Genomic DNA, 17629 nt, shown 5'->3' with positions numbered 1-17629 from the left:
CGTGCCTGTTGGCATGTGTGTTTGTGATGTGTAAATTCTGGCCTAAGGTCTGTGGTTTTCTTCAGTTCTCAAGGGAATTTGGGAACCCAAAGAGAATAAGAATTACTGAAACCCATCTTACCATGGCCGGAGATTGGGCTGAAAGCTCTCTGTACGTGGTCTCATTTTATCCTCATGGTGACTCCAGAAGACTGGATTCTATTATTATACCCATTTTACAGTTGGAGAGACTGAGGTTCCAGAACTGCATTGTCTAACACGGTAGCCACTAGCTGCTTGAGAATATTTCAATTTGCATTTAAAGTAATTAAAATAAGACCATTTTGTTCCTCAGTCCCACCAACCACATTCCAAGCATTCAGTAGCTACACCATGCTCGTGGTTACCATATTGGACCGTGAAGCTATAGAATGCCTTCACCATTGCAGAAAGTTCTGTCGGGCAGTGCTGTTCTGGAACAACTCTGAGCCCCTAGTATTACTCCAGAAGAAACTGAGCCCTGAGAAGGGGTTTGCCCAGACACATAATGTGAGTCAGTTCTAGAATGAAGGCCATACAATGGGCTCTTCTGTCCTCTGTTCCCAAGTTCATATTCCTATCAGGGCATAATGTCCTCCTAGAGAAGGCCATCAAGTGAGGGTCCTAGAGAGGGTCCTGGGAAGCTGGCTGGACCCCTCGGCTGTTGGCACCACTTTTCCTGTGTAGCCATGTGGCTTGGCTTCCTTGGAGCAGTGGGGCAGGTAGAGAGGGGCTGGCACTGTGACCCCCACCCCAAGAGGCCTCCTGTTGGTTGTCTGATGTCTGAGTCCTGACCTGAAGTGGAGAGGATCTACGGGGACAGGCCTGAGGATAGGAGACATGGGCAGCTGGAAGTTGGAAGGCAGCTATGCTCACCACTATACCACCAATGCTGGGCAGCTGGAAGTTGGAAGTGCAGAAAGGGGCGTCAGGCAGGGAGAAGCTGGTGCTAGAGAGGAGTAATTTGGGATCTGAGCTGCCAGAAAAGGCAGTGAGATATGGGGGAGGAGGGGAGGGCCCGTTTCTGCACCTGGATGAAGCCCTGCTCTAGGCAGGGTACCCGGGCCTAGTTCCCAGAGTGGCACTTGGACCAAGGGCAGCATCTGGGAGGTGAGAGGGGTTGGCCTCATTAAGTAACCCAAATCCCCACTTGGTCTGCATAGACGGGGGAAGCGATTCTATGTCTCCATGGATTCTGTTTCTTGTACATGCTAATTGAGCACCTGTTCTAGACCTGGTTTTGTGCAAGCGGGAGATAACTGAAGACTGGCTGGCCTCTCAAGCAGAGGCCTCCCTGGCCCTCCTGCTGCCCCCCATGGGAAGACCATTTGGGTAATTCCTTTAAATTGGTGGACCCCAGCATCTTTCTGACTCCAGATTTGGACACTGAAGTCTGGAGGGGCCAACGGTGTGTCTATGTATCTGAGACAAAATGCCAGCCCCCAGGTGGACACGGGTGCAGAGGAAGGCATGTCACAGATGGGCAGATGCAGTGGGGCCCCCTTGTGTGTCACTGTACATGCACTGGGATCTGTATCCACAATGGCTAGGGTGACAACTTATTGTACTAATCATGGTGGGAAACGGGAGTAAGCTAGGGCTGTCCCAGACAAAGGGGGATGCACAGTCATCCTAATTACTGAGGCGTTTTGGCGTGGGGCAGAACCTGCTTGAACATTCTCTGCAAACCCCTCATTTGGGTATAGGGAAGTCTAGAGGGGCACTGCGCGCACACACACTCGTGTACACACAGACGCCTGCACCAGCCCACACGTGGCACTGTGGATTCTCTAGGTTTCCTGATTCCATCCCCGAGCTCCCGGGGGGCTGGCCCGTAGTTGTGCAAGGATTTTTGCAGCTGCTTCCAAGCCTCGGCTCCAGCTGTAAATTAAACGGGGTTGCACCCTTGCCTGCTATTCTACTTAAGGCTGCAATCAGCCCTGATTAGGAAGGGAGGTCTGTGTTCCCAAATTCCATCTTTTAAAGTGTTCTCCTCCTTCGTCCTGGCCCTCTAGCCTGTGTGGGGTTTCCCTGGAAGCTGAGGCTGGGCGGCCAGGGCAGTGACGTGGGTCCTGGGCTCCCCAAAGCCACGACTTGGCACTCAGCCCTATCCCGCCCCGGAGTCCCACTCAGGTGCTGAGTCCTGTTGTGGAAGCCGAAGCTCGGAAGAGCCCGGAGTGGTTGCTGGGGGATACCCCTTCCCCTGGCTCTGCCAGTTAATTTTGTTATGTGACCCTAGGGAAGGCATTGACCTCTCCAGGCCCCAGTTTCTTCCCTTTCAGGATGGAGCTGATAACAGAGCAAAAACAATAACACCCCCTTCCAGAGCAGGGGTCGGCAAGCCACAGCGTACGAGCCTCGTCTGTCCTCAGCCGTTTTGTGTAGATGGGGCTTTGGTGGTGCGTGACCAGGCTCATTTGTGTCTGCATTCTGTGGCTGCTGTCCCTTTCTGGGGGCAGCCGAGGAGTTGCAGAAGAGACCACAGGCCCTGCAAAGGTGAACAGATTCACTCTCAGGCTCACTCTGAGCCGCATCTACCAGTCATCCTAGAGCATGTGCCTGTGGTGCAAGGCATTACCTCTGCCCTGTTTGTGTATTATCTTCCTTAACGCCCCAGCAGTCCTAGGAGGTGGGGTTTATTACTACAGATTAGCAAATGGAGGTACAGAGAAGGCAAGCCATAAGGATTCTAGTAGTGTTTCCTCCCATGAGCACTGAGAAAACTGCTCTGGATAGTGGTGGGGTTGTTCGGGGTCGATAGCATGTTACCTGATGTGGCTCTTACCTGGTTGTCGCAGCAAAGCCAGCAGTGAGAAGAGGTCCTGGCAGCTCAGCCTAGGGCGTGCTGGCCAGCGTTTAATAACTGGCTCTCCAGAAAGAAAAAAAAAAAAATCTGAAAACCAAACCCAGTCTAGTTTGTCGTATTTGCTGGTTTCCGTGGTGTAAATGTCCCCGCCGTGGCCAGTTGCAAACTAGCAGTGTGACATCCCTGAGAGTGGAGATGGGAGGAGTCGACCAGAGAACAGGGGGCGGCTGGTTCTGAAGCATTTCCAGCCCACGTATCCGTGAGCTGTACATAACCTCAGGAGCGGAACAATAGTCAAAAGTTGTAAAATAATTAGGAAGTGATGAGCTCGAGGATTTATTACCTTTTCGAAAAAGATTTATTTATTTATTTTAGAGGGTGGGGGAAGGGCAGAAGGTGAGGGAGAAAGAGACAGAATCCCAAGCAGGTGCTGCACCCAGCACAGAGCCCAATGCGGGGCTTGATCCCAGGACCCCAGCATCATGACTGGAGTCGAAATCGTGAGTCAGACGCATAACTGATTGAGCCACCCAGGCGCCCCATCTCCTCTGTTTTAAATTTCTGTAGTTATAAATTTATATGACTTAATTATTACAGATGGCTGTGTTTAACAGCTGCCTTGCAATACACCTGAAAACTTACTAATTTGCTCTTCGGAGCCTGGCAGGCCAGCTCCAGTACTTACTGCTCTGGGTTGGGGGGGGGGTCCCCTGGTCCTGTTTACATAAGAGATAAGGGTCCTGTAGTAGCATTCTTCCCAACAGCTCTGTCACCTGTGCTCTCTTGGTTCATCAGGTACTGGCACTGAGCTCTCCTCGGAAGCCAGGAGGGTGGCTGGTCCCCGAAACCCACCTGCTTGACTCTGATGGGACAGAGGGCGTCCCGGTAGCCCCCTGAGCTATCGCCAGAACTCTGTTGCTTCCTTCCTAACCATCACGGCATGGCTGATGGGGGCTTTGTCCTCTGCCTGCTCAGCCCGGGGGACCCTCTGCTCAGCCTGTCTTTTTGCTTCATCCACCGCTGGTCTTGCCCCTTCATTCTCTGTCCTTCCTCCGGGCCTGTTTGGATGAGGCGTCACACCCCTGCCAGAGGGAGGAGGTGTGTGTGTATGACCGACAACCAGCTGGACAGGAGGAATTTTAGACATGCTAGCGGTCTAGTGCTTGGTCTTGGATCCAATTTAGGTGGGCCGTGGGGTCCCCTTCTTAAGCAGCGTGTTTTCCCAGAATCTGCCCACCTCCTCCTGGTGTGGGGGCCACACCAAGATCCTGGGGCAGGAGTCCTTAGCAGACAAGGTGGGTTTGGCCCCTGGTTCTGGGGACCCCGGGGGCAGCCCTGCACTGTCTGGGAGGGAGAGGGTTCCTTGCACTCCTCAGCTCAGGCTCTTCTCGGGAGCCGCGGCCGCCGGCCGGGCCATGGTGGGTTGGATGCTGCCCAGTCCCCTGGGCGAGCAGCAGGATCCCTTACATAGCTAGCCCCAGGATGGAGTGTGTGGCCACAGACCACAGTCTGGGAGTCGCATAGGCATGAGCTATCGAGGCAGGAATGTGGCTGTGGGAAACTTAATGCCCGGGGCCTGCTGGGGCTGGGGAAGAGCGAGTGTATGGAGTGGGGTGGGGGGAGAGTGGGTGGACAGAAAGCGAGGCTTCAGCTGCCACTGCGGCCTGGCTCTCTCTGCCCAGGACGCCGAGCGAGAGCAGAAGCAAGCTGGCCTTCCTCTCCTAGCTTGCTGTGCCCCAAATTTGCCCCTTTCGCTGAGTCTTCCCCTGAGCTCTGGGGGCACAGGCGCCCAGCACTCTGCTGCTCCCCTATGCCAACATTCTTCTCTTTCCCTCCTCCAGGAAGCTTTCCTGAGTGGGACCTTCTGAGGGTACAGCCCATTCTGTTCCACCCCAGACATGGCCCCACAGTGTGTGTGTGTGTGTGTGTGTGTGTGTGTGTGTGTGTATGTATGTGTGTGAACCCCTATCCCTTGTTCTTTCTGTAGTAACAGCTTACCGAAAGAGGGTGTGGTCTGATGTGCATTTTCCTAAACTTTCCCCTGAGACCTGAGGTCTGATCGCTGCCCACGTGGCTCCGGGCAGGAATGCTGGTGATTCATTTTCTGTGACAAATCTTCAATGGATGACTGCTAAGTGCCTGATGCTGGGCTGGGTGCAGGAGATAGGGGAGCGTATGTGCCTTGCCTGTACACGTGGAGGGATGGATGCAGGAGAGAGCTAGGAGAGGCTAAGTGGGTGCTGCTGCTGAAGGGATGGCAGCCACAGCAGTATCCAGGCCTCAGTGGTGACTGAGCTGAGACAAGAGCTCACGTTAGCTCACCTGGAAGGGCATTCTAGGTGGCAAGAACAGCTTGTGGAAAGGCCCTGAGGCAGAGAGAAGGTGACGGATTCCAGATTTAAAGAAACAAGAGATTAAAGGGAGGAAAGTATTATTTTAGTGTGAGACTGGAGAGTTCTAAGATTGAAAAGGACACCACTAGCACCATTTACTAGTGCTGCTTAAATGCTAGGAACCTGCCAAGGGTGGGAAAGGGGTGCCCCATAGTGTTAGATTTTCACCAGGGGTCTCCACAGGGGGCAGTTCCTATCCCCCACTCTGTCCCTCAAGTGACATTTGATGATGTCTGAAGATATTTTTGGTAGTCACAACTGAATGGGCAGGAACTCCTGGGGATCTAATGGGTCGAGACCAGGAATGCTGCTAAACATCCAGCAAAGCACAAGACAGGAAGGAGGTGCCTCCCAGAGGCTCCCAAATCAAGTTTTCATGTGGCTTCATTGTTTGCCTAGAGAGAAATTCTGGTGTGTGAGCCTTGCATGTCTACACTTGAAAACTGAAATGTACCTCAGGATGAAGGAAGTGTGACATGGGGTTTCCTGTTATCAGACAGACTGATCCCCTGACCTGGGTGACAGGCTGGCCTCCTTCATGAGCTGTAGCCGTAGCTCACGCTGTTGCTCTCTCCTGAGGTGACCTCCTTCTTTCATTTATCTGCTCTCCAGATGTGTACTGAGCACCTGCTGTGGGTGAGGGGAGCTGGGCATATGACAGAAATCTCCCAGAGCCCTCAGTGGGAGGGCACAGACAAGTCAACAGTGAGAGGGGTGCTAGATGTGGTAAGAGGGGGTTCAGGGCACTGCAGAAGCCCCTGGGTGGGGGGCTAACTCATTCTTGCACAGAGACCTCGAGGATGAGTTTAGACATCTAGGAAAAAGAAGGGAAATAAGAGGGTAGAGAGACCAATGTGGGGGCAAGAAAGGGTCCCTAGAAGATTTCAGCTGGTTTGAGCATAAAAATCATCGAGGATGGAGGTGTTTGGCGGGTGTCCAGACTGCTGGAGACTCAATTCAGAGGCCGCGGCTGGGCTGGGAGGGAGAGCTGGCCTCCCTGTCTGCTCACAGGGCCTGAAGAGGATGTGTGCAGAGCAGCCTCCCCTGTGAAGGCCAGTGGCTCAGAGGATGGAGAGACATCAGCCAGAGGTGTGGGTAGAATTCTGCCCAGGCTGGGAACCAGAGTGACTGTGGGGCTGGGGCTCTCCTGGGAGGGACTGAACTTAGTGGGTGTCCCTCAGCCTGGCTCCTGGTTCTCCCAGCTTCTTCTCAGCCATCGCCATCTGACATTTTGAGCTGGGGGAGAAGGGAAGGAGGAGGCAAGTCCATACTTGGGGGTGCAGGTTGGGGACTGGGGGTGGTGTGGAGGGTCCTGTGCCCCCCATTCTGGGGGCAGGACAGGTGCAAAAGCCCAGGCAGTGTGAGGGGCCTTCCCCAAGGGGATACTGGTTCCTCCCTCTGAAGGACATTGTTTCTGAGGGCCAGGGCCCGCCCTGGGCCAAGCACTGAGCTAGGCCTGAGACACCTGGTGCCTGCCTTTGTGGAAATCCCAGGGAGGGGGACACCTTTTCTGATCACAGGAGGGCAGACTGCCCTTGGACAGAGACCCAGAAATTGCTGCCAAAGCCCCAGACCAAGGAGTTCTGGTGGGAGTGGCGCTTCTGGGAGGCAGCTGGGGTGGGGGCCATCTGGAGGAGATGTGAGGTGAGTGTTCGGGAAGTGCGCTGGCAGCCTTCAGCAATCACGGAGGTCTCTGCAGGTGCTGGGAGGGGGCGAAGGCATTATGGAGGCTGTGGGAGGCAGAGGCAATCTCCTCCCTTCACTTACCTTAGCACCCAACTCGTGGGGGGCACGAGCATGTTGGCAGGCTGAGATGGCAGGGCCACCGGGTCCCGGGCCTTGCACCCTGCCTTTAGCCAGAACCCCTGCCCTCCCACCAAGGTGCATTGGGCTGCATGTGCTACATACGGGTGGTTGGAAGCGGGGGGGGGGGGGCTGGCCAAGCCCCGTTTCCAGTGTTCTGATCTGCTTTCCTTGGCGTCCTGTACCTCTCGCCTGGGGTGGCCTGCAGGGCCCCCCAGGTCCAGCCCTATGTGCGGCCTTGCAGATCCTGAAACTGGGAGCCGTTAGCTGTTGGATGTGGTGTGGGCTCTGGCGGGATGCCAGTGCAGCATTGTGGGGCCAAATGCTTTTCCTGGGGGGAACCCAGGATGCTTGGGGTCCGCACCTGCTCAGGAGAAAGGATCCTCTTCAGGGTCTTTCTTTGTCTGTAGTATGACACCCTCCCTGTTATCCTGCTTTATCATGTGTGCATGTGTGTGTATGTGTGTGTTGAGAGACTGATTGCTTGATTGATTGCTTTTGATTTCTGCCCAGGGCTGTGGCTCCTGAAATGTCCACTTTTCCAGCTTCTGGAATAATTTTGAACAAATATGAGGTATATGAATACCACCCCTGAGAATAGTTGCGAGATTTACAGTTTATGCCCTACCCAGCCTCTAACCCACTGTGCCTTGTTTGTTTCATAAGATCATTACTAGCAAACACTTATTGAGCATTTATTATGTGCCAGGAGTTGTGCTAAGAACACACAGTGTATCTCCTTAATAATCACAGCAACTTTCTGAGATAGATACTGTAGAATTATTCCAAATTTACAGACATGATTCAGAGAGGTTAAGCAAGCTCCCCAAAGTCACACAGCCAATACATAGCAGGACCGGAATTGGAGCCCCAGAAATCTGGTTCTAGAGCTTGTGTTGACGTTATGATCAAAACAAGGGGGTCTTTGAGGGGGGTGTCCTGTGGTGGGTGCCAGAGACTTCCTGGTTGAAGCTAGACCTCGCTGAGACCCCTGGAAGAGTAGATAGACCCGCTATTCCTGCATGTGTGTCTTAGGGTCTCTTTTGCAGGAAGGGGGCAGAGGAAGACCTGGCATATGTTGGGATACATTTCTATGTTGACCTAGAGTGACCAGGGCAGGCTTTCCCTTGGTGTCCTAAGATGCCCTGAAGATGGAGGGGTTTGGGATAGTCAAAGGCAATTCCGGCTAGGGAAGAGAAAGAGCTTGTGATGGAGCAGGCGTGAGTCTTGGCCAGCTTCAAGGGGCATGGCCTGCCTAATGCTTAGCGCTGGGTTTGGGGGAGGGAAGCCTTGGTGTTGAACGGGAAAACGGCGCAGGTCACCTGAGGTCTGATCAGGATCCTTCAGTACTGAGGACGCATGAAGGTTTTGGGCTCTGGATAATGATGCTGGTTCTGGCTCTGGGTGTGGGCAGATCAGAAGTGGGAAGGCAGGCTTTCAGGGGGACTTCTCCAATGAGGGGTCTAGGACTGGGCCCTGAGAATGGGTGTGACTTGGAGAGGACCATGTGGAAGTGGCCATGTGTCTTCTCTTTGGAGAGAGGGTTCCTGGGAGATGGCTGTGGCCAGGTGGCAGGGTGGAAAGTCCTGGCAAATGGCCATCCTGTGTGGGCCTGGGCCAGATGAACAGGCCATTGGTGGTGAGCCCAGAGTTTCTGTTCACACACAAGGGTGTGTGTGCTTGTGTGTTGGGAACAGGAATAGGGCAAGAGAGTGGGGCAGGTGATGGTAGGGAAGAGAGAGGCGAAGGACCTGGAGAAATCTCTTGGAGAGGCTGCAGAGAGAGTGGACAGCATGGGAACACTGTACAGCTCTCCCCATCCCTCTGCTGGGCTCTGGGCCACAGGATGCTGGTGGGCTTGCCAAGAAAGCCAAATCTGGAGGCTGGGCTGTGGAATAACCAGTACATTTCCTGTTCTTGTGGGGGCCTTGATCCATGCTGGGTCCCTGAAGTCCCCCAAATCATGCAAGGTGCCAGAGAGGGGCCACAGTGTGCCCGAGCTGGCTCCGGATACACCTGGGCGGTAGGCACGTGGTCCAAGGAGGCTGGTGTACGGCTCAGCAGTTAGAGCCCAGTGTGAATGAGGACAAAGCGAGAGGACTGACTGGCTAGTCTCGTGAGCCATACACTGGCAGACTGGCCTCTGAGCCTGAGTGCTTACGGGCCCTGCCTCTTGCTCATGTCCCTGTCCTGGCCACAGCCTGCGTCCTCTTTTGCCCTCAGCTTAGTGCGAGCAGGTGAGAGGTGGTGATGACATAGCACAGCCTCCCCCAGAGCTAGGACCTAGTGTCCAGATGTGCAGGGAGTGGACATAGGTCCCCCGATTTGGCTTCTCTTAACTCATCCCAGTGGAAAAATCCCCATTGGATTCTCTGCCCTAGAATCCTTCCTTCTATCAGACCCTAACCTCTTGGGCCAGAATAACTCCATATCCCATTCTGGCATGTCTGGTCTCCACCAGAGAGGGAGAACAGTTTTCCTGTGGACTTGACACTGGAGTCTGGGGAGGCTGTAGGAGGATGTGGTACCCTAGAGTAAAATCAGAGGCCAATGGCCCAGCTCTCAGCAGCTGAGGAGTGTTGTCTAGAGGTCTCCTGATTTGGGCAAATGACTCCCCCTAGCTCTGAGGTCAGGATTGGTCACAACCAGCTCTGTGTCCCCAGGGCGGCGTGGTAGATGACAGGAGTGACGATTCCATGTCCGTGTCCACCCTGAGCTTCGGCGTGAACAGACCCACGATTTCCTGCATCTTTGACTGTAAGTGATACTTGGCGGTGTCTAGCAGGGTGAGGTCGACAGGTGTGTAGCCTCATGCATTTTTGTATGGGGGCTAGGAGAATCGAGTCTAGGTGCTTTGTGGTGGGTGTGTGTCTTTGGTGGGGGTGTGTAGGTGTGTGTGCATTCACACACGTGCATGTCCTGCTGCGTGTGGCGTGCCTGAGTTCGGGCGTTCAGGGCCCTGTGCATTCTGGCTGCCCCTATCCTTTATTTGGCTTCTCCTCCATCCCCTTCTCCCCAGCTCTCACCAGGCCCCAGGACACGACACTCAGGGGCCACGGTCTGCTCTGATCCTGTGAGCGGCTCACTCCCACAGAGTGTGACAAGTGACATGTGTCATTTCCATGGCTCACACCCTTCGTCTGTGGCCCTTCCTGCGGGAGACTCCCCTCACCCCAGCCGCTGCTCTCAGCAGCTCCTACCTGCTCATGTCATCTCTGTTTCCTCCTTGGTACAGATGGGAACCGCTACCACTTACGCTGCTATATGTACCAGGCCCGGGACCTGCCCTCGATGGACAAGGACTCCTTTTCTGGTAGGTGGGAAGGGAGTCCGAGACCAGGGGCTGAGAGCCGGGAGCTGAGCCAACAGGGCTTCTCCAGTGTGGGGGAGTTGGGGCTGTTTGTGGGATTTGTGGAGGTGGCTCATTTTGCTGGGGTCACTGGGTTGGTTGTCCGGTGGCCTGCTTGACCCTTCTGCTGGGTTTGTTGACCATCACTTCCTTCTGAGAGCCCCTCTGGCTCTGACCCCTAGGCTACTTCTGTCTCCAGGGTCTCCTGCAGCCTCTTTCTACTCTTCCTGCTCCTACTTGAGGGGCTTCCCAGGCCTCTAAGTCTGATGGTCTTGACAGTCTGTCTGTGTGTCCTCTTCTCTGGGCACTGGGGTGCCCTCACCTTCCCTGGCTCCATGGACCACCCATGTTGGAGAAGCTTCCAGACCTTCAGTTCGGAGGAGCTCCACGTGTCTAGCCATGTCTTAGGTGTCTCCCCCAGGTTGCCTCCATCATTGGCTCCTCAGTTCATCCTATCCAAACTGAACTCCTTGTGCTCTCCTTCCCTGACCCAGGCCTCCCCTCTTTGCCTACCTTGGTTCTGGTGTTGCACTAGCACGTGTCTATTGCCTGTCAGTTTGGAAACCATCCGTCCTCCAGTCCCGCGGATTTTGGCTTCTGAATCTCTCTTGGAGATGTTCCCAGGAACTGGCCTCACCCCTTCTCGTCTCCTGACCTCCCTCACCTTCCACCCTGTCTCAGACAGATCTGGTCATGTCACTCCTCTGATCTCCAGTGTAGACACTGGGAGACAGCTGCGGATTTTTGTGGCTTGGACTCCTGTGGAGCTTGCAGTTGCTTTGTTCCCTAGTTGGCCTCTAAGACTAGCTCTGGTCTCACCAACTTTTGTCAACCTTTGTGGAGCTCTTCCTGGCCTTTCTACTCCATGCTCTCTCTGCCTAGAATGCATTCCCTCCCAATTTTTAACCCAGCAAACTCTTACTCATTCTTCAAGACCTAGCTCAGGTCCTCTGACGCTGCCCCAAGCCCAGATGGTTGCTCCTTCCTTGACACGAGGCCGGTGCCCCACCAATGCCTCTCACAGCCCTGACTGCCACCTAGATCAATTGCTGTCTTTCCCATTATGACTGTGAACTCCTCCAGGAAGGCTCTTTGTCTTATCCTTGAACCTGCACTTGGTACCTGAAGAACGGACATTGACTGAGCGCTCACTGTGAGCCCTGGCATTTTACTGGTCTCGGTGCACGTGACCCTTATGTCTCTCCTATGAGCTAGGGGCTTCATGTTCCCATTTTACAGGTGAGGAGACAGAGACACAGGTAGCTTAACTAAACTGCTTGAGATCAAATAGCTGACAAATGACCTGCCATCCTCCAAGTGCTTGCTACTTCCTTGAGTAGAAGTGAATTCTTCTGTGACAGTGACCTTCTGTTCACTATAGGATGGCCCTATAGCTCACAGCCACTTGCTTCTCTTCGGCTGGGCCCTGCTCCTCCCCCAGAGGGGGGACCACCCTCATGCCTCACCCCAGCAGCTGGGGTTCCCCACATTCTCTCCTCCCAGTGACCTTTTTTCCAGCCCTGGGCAGCCAGGTACATGGTAGATGGAGCAATTTCTCCTCTGGGCTTTGGGTCCCCAGGTCCCGACAGCACCTTCTGAAAAGCATATGCAAAACCCACATGCTGCAGTTGGTGGGGGAGGGGCAGACGTGTGCACCTGGCCCTTGTTGGGAACCTGCCAGAATGCTCGCTGCCCATTGGGATGTATGCTGAGAGAAGAGAGATGAACTCAGCCACAGCCTTTCTTCTTCCTTAGCAGGGCATGAGAGACAGGGGTGCAGGTGGCAGGCCTGTGTGGGCGTGGGGCGAGGACTGGGGGGGCCTTTGTCCTCCTGTTGTTGTCCTTGGGCTGGGCTGGCCGAGGACACTGCAGGGACAGAGGCCCTCCCAAGAAACCCATGCTGGGAGATGGCAGGCACCCCGGGGGACCACAGGCAGGGTCAGCCAGGCGCTGGCCTGCGGAAGATGTCACACTTTCCATCCCAGCCCCACCCCCTCCCCCAAATAAACATCCCTTGAGCTTTGAGGGCACTGCCCAGGGCTTCCTCAGAGGCCGCTGGCTTCTGAATGAAAGGCCTGATTGACCAGCTGCTGGAAAGGAAAACAGCAGCCAACATGGGTGAACCTATAAAACCCAGAGTGTTTATTTTCACTCCCAAACCCTAAACCAAAGCAATTTCTCCCCTGGCACTGACCCTGGGGTGGCTGGCGGCCGAAGGCTGTGCGTGGCCACCGGCTGGCATTTCTTGGAGGAAACTCATGTGTGAATCCGGACCGTCTGGGGCCAGGGAAGGGTCTAGTGTGGCGTCTGTTGCTGGTATCATCCTCCAGCCTGTCTGCTGAGTGTCTGAGGCAGAGACGGCTCTCTTCCAGAAGGTGCTCCTTTGACTCTGACCTGTGATGCCCTGGGTCTTTCCTGCAGTGGTGGGCTCCTGGGGCCCTGAGCTGTGCTGGGGTTGTGTCTGTGTCTGCTTCCTTCTCTCTGGCCGTGGGTTTGGGTGGGTGGGGGGGTGGGTGGGGTGGGGACACGCAGTAACTGCCTAGGAAACACTTGTTGAATAATATTAAACTCAGGCAGGAAAGGGAGGCTTGTGGAGATGTTATGTCCGGGCCACCTGAGGGTTCTGCCTCCGATGGGGTTTCAATATACAGTCAACCTCAATTCTCCAGACATCGGAAGGACATTTGTGGTTCGTGGCTAGGAGGATGCGTGGTCTGTGTAGCAGCTAGGCATTTAGAAACATAAAATGATGCTTAATTCCAATGACTTCTCTTTGACATTGGGTTGGGGTTGCCCCTGCCTGGTGAGCAGAGGTCCCATTAAGATGGACAACCCGTGAGACGCTCTGTTGTGAGGTCATGACATATCAGAAGATGGCCCTTAGGCTGGGGGAATCAGAAATTCCCCTTGGAGGGCCTCACAGGCCAGTGGGCTCAGGGGGCCTGCCTGCCGTGGTTTGCCAAGCATGAGAGATGGTGACTAGACCGAAAGCTAAGTTATTAATTTACCAGAGTGCAGTATCTATTAAGATAACAGACGGTCCTGTGCCCTCTTTGTTGTTCTTATGGTTCCTGGGAGATCAAAGGTGTGTGCCAGGCGGGTGGTCCCGAGAGCTATTACTCAAGGGCAAGGCCGCAGTGGGGTCTCACAGCAGAGGTCACCTTGGTGGGGACCAGAGTTTTAGTGTTACGTCCCAATCCAGACTCTGTCTTGGGTGGGACTGGGGAGCCCTTGCTTCGGGGCTTACGGCGTCTGGACTCCAGTCGCTGCCCGCTCCTCCTTGAAGCAGACTTTCGGTTAAGGTTGGCTCTGGCAGGGGGAATTCTCCCGTTGAGCTCATGGGGCTGTTTTCCAAAGTGCGTCGGAGGCTTGTGAAATGCTCCACTTAAGCAGGGTTCCTGAGCAAGGGAGACCGGAGACCAGTGCACGCTTCCAGATTTACAATGCACAGTGGCATTGAGAGGCTTTGGAATGGCTTCAGGAAAGGAGCCTGTTTGACTTGTTTAAGTGCTCACGAGATCCCCAGAGAACTCGCGTTTATGAAGCTCACATTTTGGGGAACACCGATCTGTAGGATTCAGTCCAGATTGCTCCGCTCAGATCTGGGATCTTTGTGCACTCCTCCTCCCTCTCTCATCCCCACTGCCCTAGGTGTTCCCTTCCTCCCCTCAGCCAGACCAACTAGTGGCTGTTTCTCAAATGCCCAGGCTCTTTGGTGTCACCGTGAGTGCCGTGCTGATGTCTAGAACGCCCCCTTTCCCTTGGTGTGCCTTGGTCCCTCCTCGTCCTGGAGACTTAGTGTCGGAGACCTCCTTTGGGATGGTTGACATGATGCTGCCAGGCTCCATGGGGGTATCCCCGACGCCCAGCACCTTATTCATTCCCTGAGTAAGCTGCACATCACCTTGGAATCTAACTGCCCTGTAGTGACCATTTCCAACCAGTAGTCATGATCTTAAGAGCCTAGATTTCCTCTCCTTCATTTTCCTATCCCTAGTGCTCTGCTTACCTACCACGCGCTGGTCAGTCAGTAGTGACAGAGCGAATGAATGACGGGTTACACATCATGCTGGAGTGAACATCTCTGTGCATATAGCTTTTTGGTTAATTTGGGTGATTCCCAGGAATAGAGGAAGCAAGGTATAAACAGTTTTATGTTGTTTAGGGCATACTGCCCAGTTGCTTTCCTGAATTGCTTCCAGTAGTGAAGGAGAGTACCCATTTCATCAAATATTTGCCAACACTGGGTTTTATAATTCCAAATAATTTTTCTTAATTTAATAGGAAGAAATATTGCTATATTACAGTTTTCTTTTGCACTACTCCCCTCTTTCTGAAGGGTTCTTTCCCAAAGGGCATGGAGTGGTGGAAGGAGCAGTAGACTGGGAGTCTAGCCCTGGTCACAGGTGAGCATGGGCTAGTAACTTCATCTTCATGGGGCAAAGCTCTCTTACCTGACAAGTGGGATGGTGCTGTCTGCCCTGTCTCCCATCCCAGGGGTCTGAGCTGGGAAGTTAGGAGGGCCTGGGAGGAAGGCTCAGTGTATGGTTAAGGTCTAGGAAGGCTCTAGGAAGGTCCGAGCAGCAGAGTTGGGTGTAGGGCTCTAGGTCCAGCCAAAGAACCACCTGCCTGGGGCCTCTAGCAAGGATGGAATCTCGTAGAACCACGTGTGTTCACAGCTGGAGCCGTCTAGGGCCGCTCATGGTCCTCAGAGAGCCCCAGTCCGGCCGCTTTCCACTTCAGCTCCATGTGGCTTGGTGGGTGAAGCCCGAGGGCCAAGGCTGCCCCTCTTCTATGGGAGTGTCCCTGAGAGGAGTGCTAGACTGGAGTGACAGAGAAGAACCAGCCCCTCACCTTCCCCTCCACCTCTCCTCAGGACTTGCTTCTCCCTCCCCTTGGCCTTCCTGGGAGAGCGATGAGTCTGCGTTTGTCTGGCTTCCCTTCATCTGACCACCTTACTTCAGCAATACCCCTGCCTGCCTTCTTTCTTTTTTTTTGGAGGGGCTGGGCCCTGTGGGGGGGAGAAGCAGGGCCCCAGCACACAGTAGCCCAGTGTCTCAGGCCCCAGGCCTCCAGGCCTGCTCTTTACAATGCCTTTGTTGTGTGTTTTTTCCTCCCCTGGGCGGGCGGGGCGCGTGTGTGGGTCTGGGTGATTCTTGTTTGAAAGCCACCCCCTCCCCGTTCCCCCAGCGCTGAGCTCATTGCTTGGGCTGCTGGGGCCGCTGGAAGGAGTTGGCCCGCTGGGGTGGGGGGGTGCGCGTGGGGGGTGCTGCCAACACCAATACAGGGTGCGTAGCCGCTACAATGTGCAATTGTGATCTTTGTGTAAACGCGGCCGGTCTGGGGCCCTCGTGCTTATAAAAATAAAGCGTTGGGAAGCACGGGGGGTGGGAACAAAAGGGGCTTTTTCGCCGGCTCTCTAATATGGTTTTATTTATCGGAACGCGCCCTCTTTCCCTTACTGGAACCAGGGAGAGGTTCTCCGCCGAGCTTGGAGCTGATGGTATCACAGCCAGACGGTTTCATTAAATGCACAGACGCCGCTGGGCCCTGCCAGGGGCAGGAGGGGAAGTGTTTGGGGCCAACCCTACCCGGGCTGGTGCATGGAAGGGGGAGCCCCGTGCCAGGGAGGTTTCCACCAGGTGGGGGTGGCATGTCTCCTCTGCCCATTTCCCTTCAAGGGCCTTGCAGTCTTCTACCCCCAGAATCAGGTTCAAACTGTTTCCTTCAGGAAGCCCTCTAGGATTGACTACACTGTGGCTTTTGTGCCTGAAGCCTGGTTCCATGCTGGTGGCTACCTCCTGTGAGCCAAACCCAGCCTTATTCAGCCACTGAGTGCCCATAGCATCTGCCTCCTAGCTTAGATCTCCCCCACCCTGTAAAATTAGCCATGCCATGGGCCAACAATCAGAATCTTGGACCCTACTCCCCCCATCTCTTGATGGGAGTCCTCTCTGACCTTCCTGCCTCTTCTAGGGTCACTCTCTGTCACCTCCTGTACGATGGAGGTAGTGTGGCATTCGGTCTCCTTAGGGCCGAGGTACCTGTTCCTCTCCCCTTCCTTGGTGAGGAAGGGCTGTCTCCCCACCCGCGTCTCGGGAGTACAGCTGGACATCCTAGCACTGAACCTCTAGCACTTAGGGTCTAGGGTCACATGGGGGTTAGGGAGCAGCTGGGGTTAAACGGGGATGCTCAGAGGAGGCAGGGTGCTGCAGGCTGGAGTGGGGGCCAAAGGTGGAGGGCACGGGTGAGGGCAAGTTGCGCTCAGCCCTCCCAGATACCTAGCATCCAGCTGCCAGCTTCCTGCATCTCTGGACTTGTCCTTCAGCCTCTGGCACGTTGAGTCTTAGAAAATGGCAGCAAACTGGACCCTGCCCCCCATCTGACATCCTCATGGGAGAAGCTGGAGGAGCCCCTCCTCCAAGCCTTTTGCCCCTGTCCCAGATTGCCTACACTCAGTTCCGTAGGCCTTTCTCTTGCCCTGGTTCTCCAAGTATGGCCCGGAGGACAGCATCCCAACCATCTGGGAACTTGTTAAAAATGCAAATTCTCAAGCCCCGCCCCAGTTCTGATGAGCACATCTCTGGGTGTGGGGCCCAGCAGTCTGTGTAAGCCTTCCAGGTGATTCTGCTGCATGGTCACATTTGAGAGCCATGGCCCTAGAATCTTCTCTAGTGAAACCAACATCCCTTTGGGAACAGGTGGGGGGAATGACTAGCGGGCAGGCAGGATGCGCAATGGTTTGGGGCAGCAGGGAGCTGGAGGGATCTCAGGGTTCCTGTCACATCACCCTCTGCCAAAGAGCTCTTCAGTCCACGGGCTTCCCTCTGGGGCGCTCACCCATCCAAGCACCGCTGTCTCCAGCTGAACCCTTGCAGGGGCCTCGGAACTGGTGTCCCTGCTCCCTCCAGTTTGTTCTCCTTGTGGCCGGTGTGGGCTTGCTGGAGGGCAGGTCTAGGCACCCCAGTCTGAGGGTAACAGCATCTCTGCTGTACTCTCCCTTCCTCAAGGAAGATAGAACCCTCTCTCACAGACACTACGGTGTCTTAGAGCCACTCTTCAAGGCATTGATCAGGATTGTAGTTTTAGGGTTGCTTGTATGGATTATGTTTCTGCTCTAACTGTATTCTCAGCCCCTAGCACCGAGCTCTTGACCTGGCCTGCAGAAGGCTTTTTATAAATGCTTGCTGGATGAATGAATGCATGTACTGTCCAGGATGCACTTCCTCTAGCAGGACCTGGTGGCCAGCCCAGGAAGGA

At 54.7% G+C, this 17629-nt stretch overlaps 1 protein-coding gene across 24 annotated transcripts in view; it reads left to right on the top strand.

Annotated features, from left to right (window-relative positions):
• DYSF (dysferlin) overlaps positions 1-17629 on the top strand; it is a 203813-nt gene that overhangs the window by 107954 nt on the left and 78230 nt on the right. For all 24 annotated transcript variants that reach the window (XR_014315085.1, XM_082744003.1, XM_082743990.1 and 21 more), the window contains 2 exons: positions 9684-9777; positions 10256-10333. Coding sequence is in view for 23 of the 24 variants with exons in the window: in XM_082744003.1 (XP_082600129.1) it covers positions 9684-9777; positions 10256-10333 (172 nt within the window). In the remaining variant the exon portion in view is untranslated. The remainder of the gene's footprint in view (positions 1-9683; positions 9778-10255; positions 10334-17629) is intronic.

Source organism: Mustela nivalis, assembly GCF_964662115.1.
Source record: "Mustela nivalis genome assembly, chromosome: 8".
Classification (NCBI taxonomy): Eukaryota; Metazoa; Chordata; class Mammalia; order Carnivora; family Mustelidae; genus Mustela; species Mustela nivalis.
This window is presented reverse-complemented; position numbering and strand designations above follow the sequence as displayed.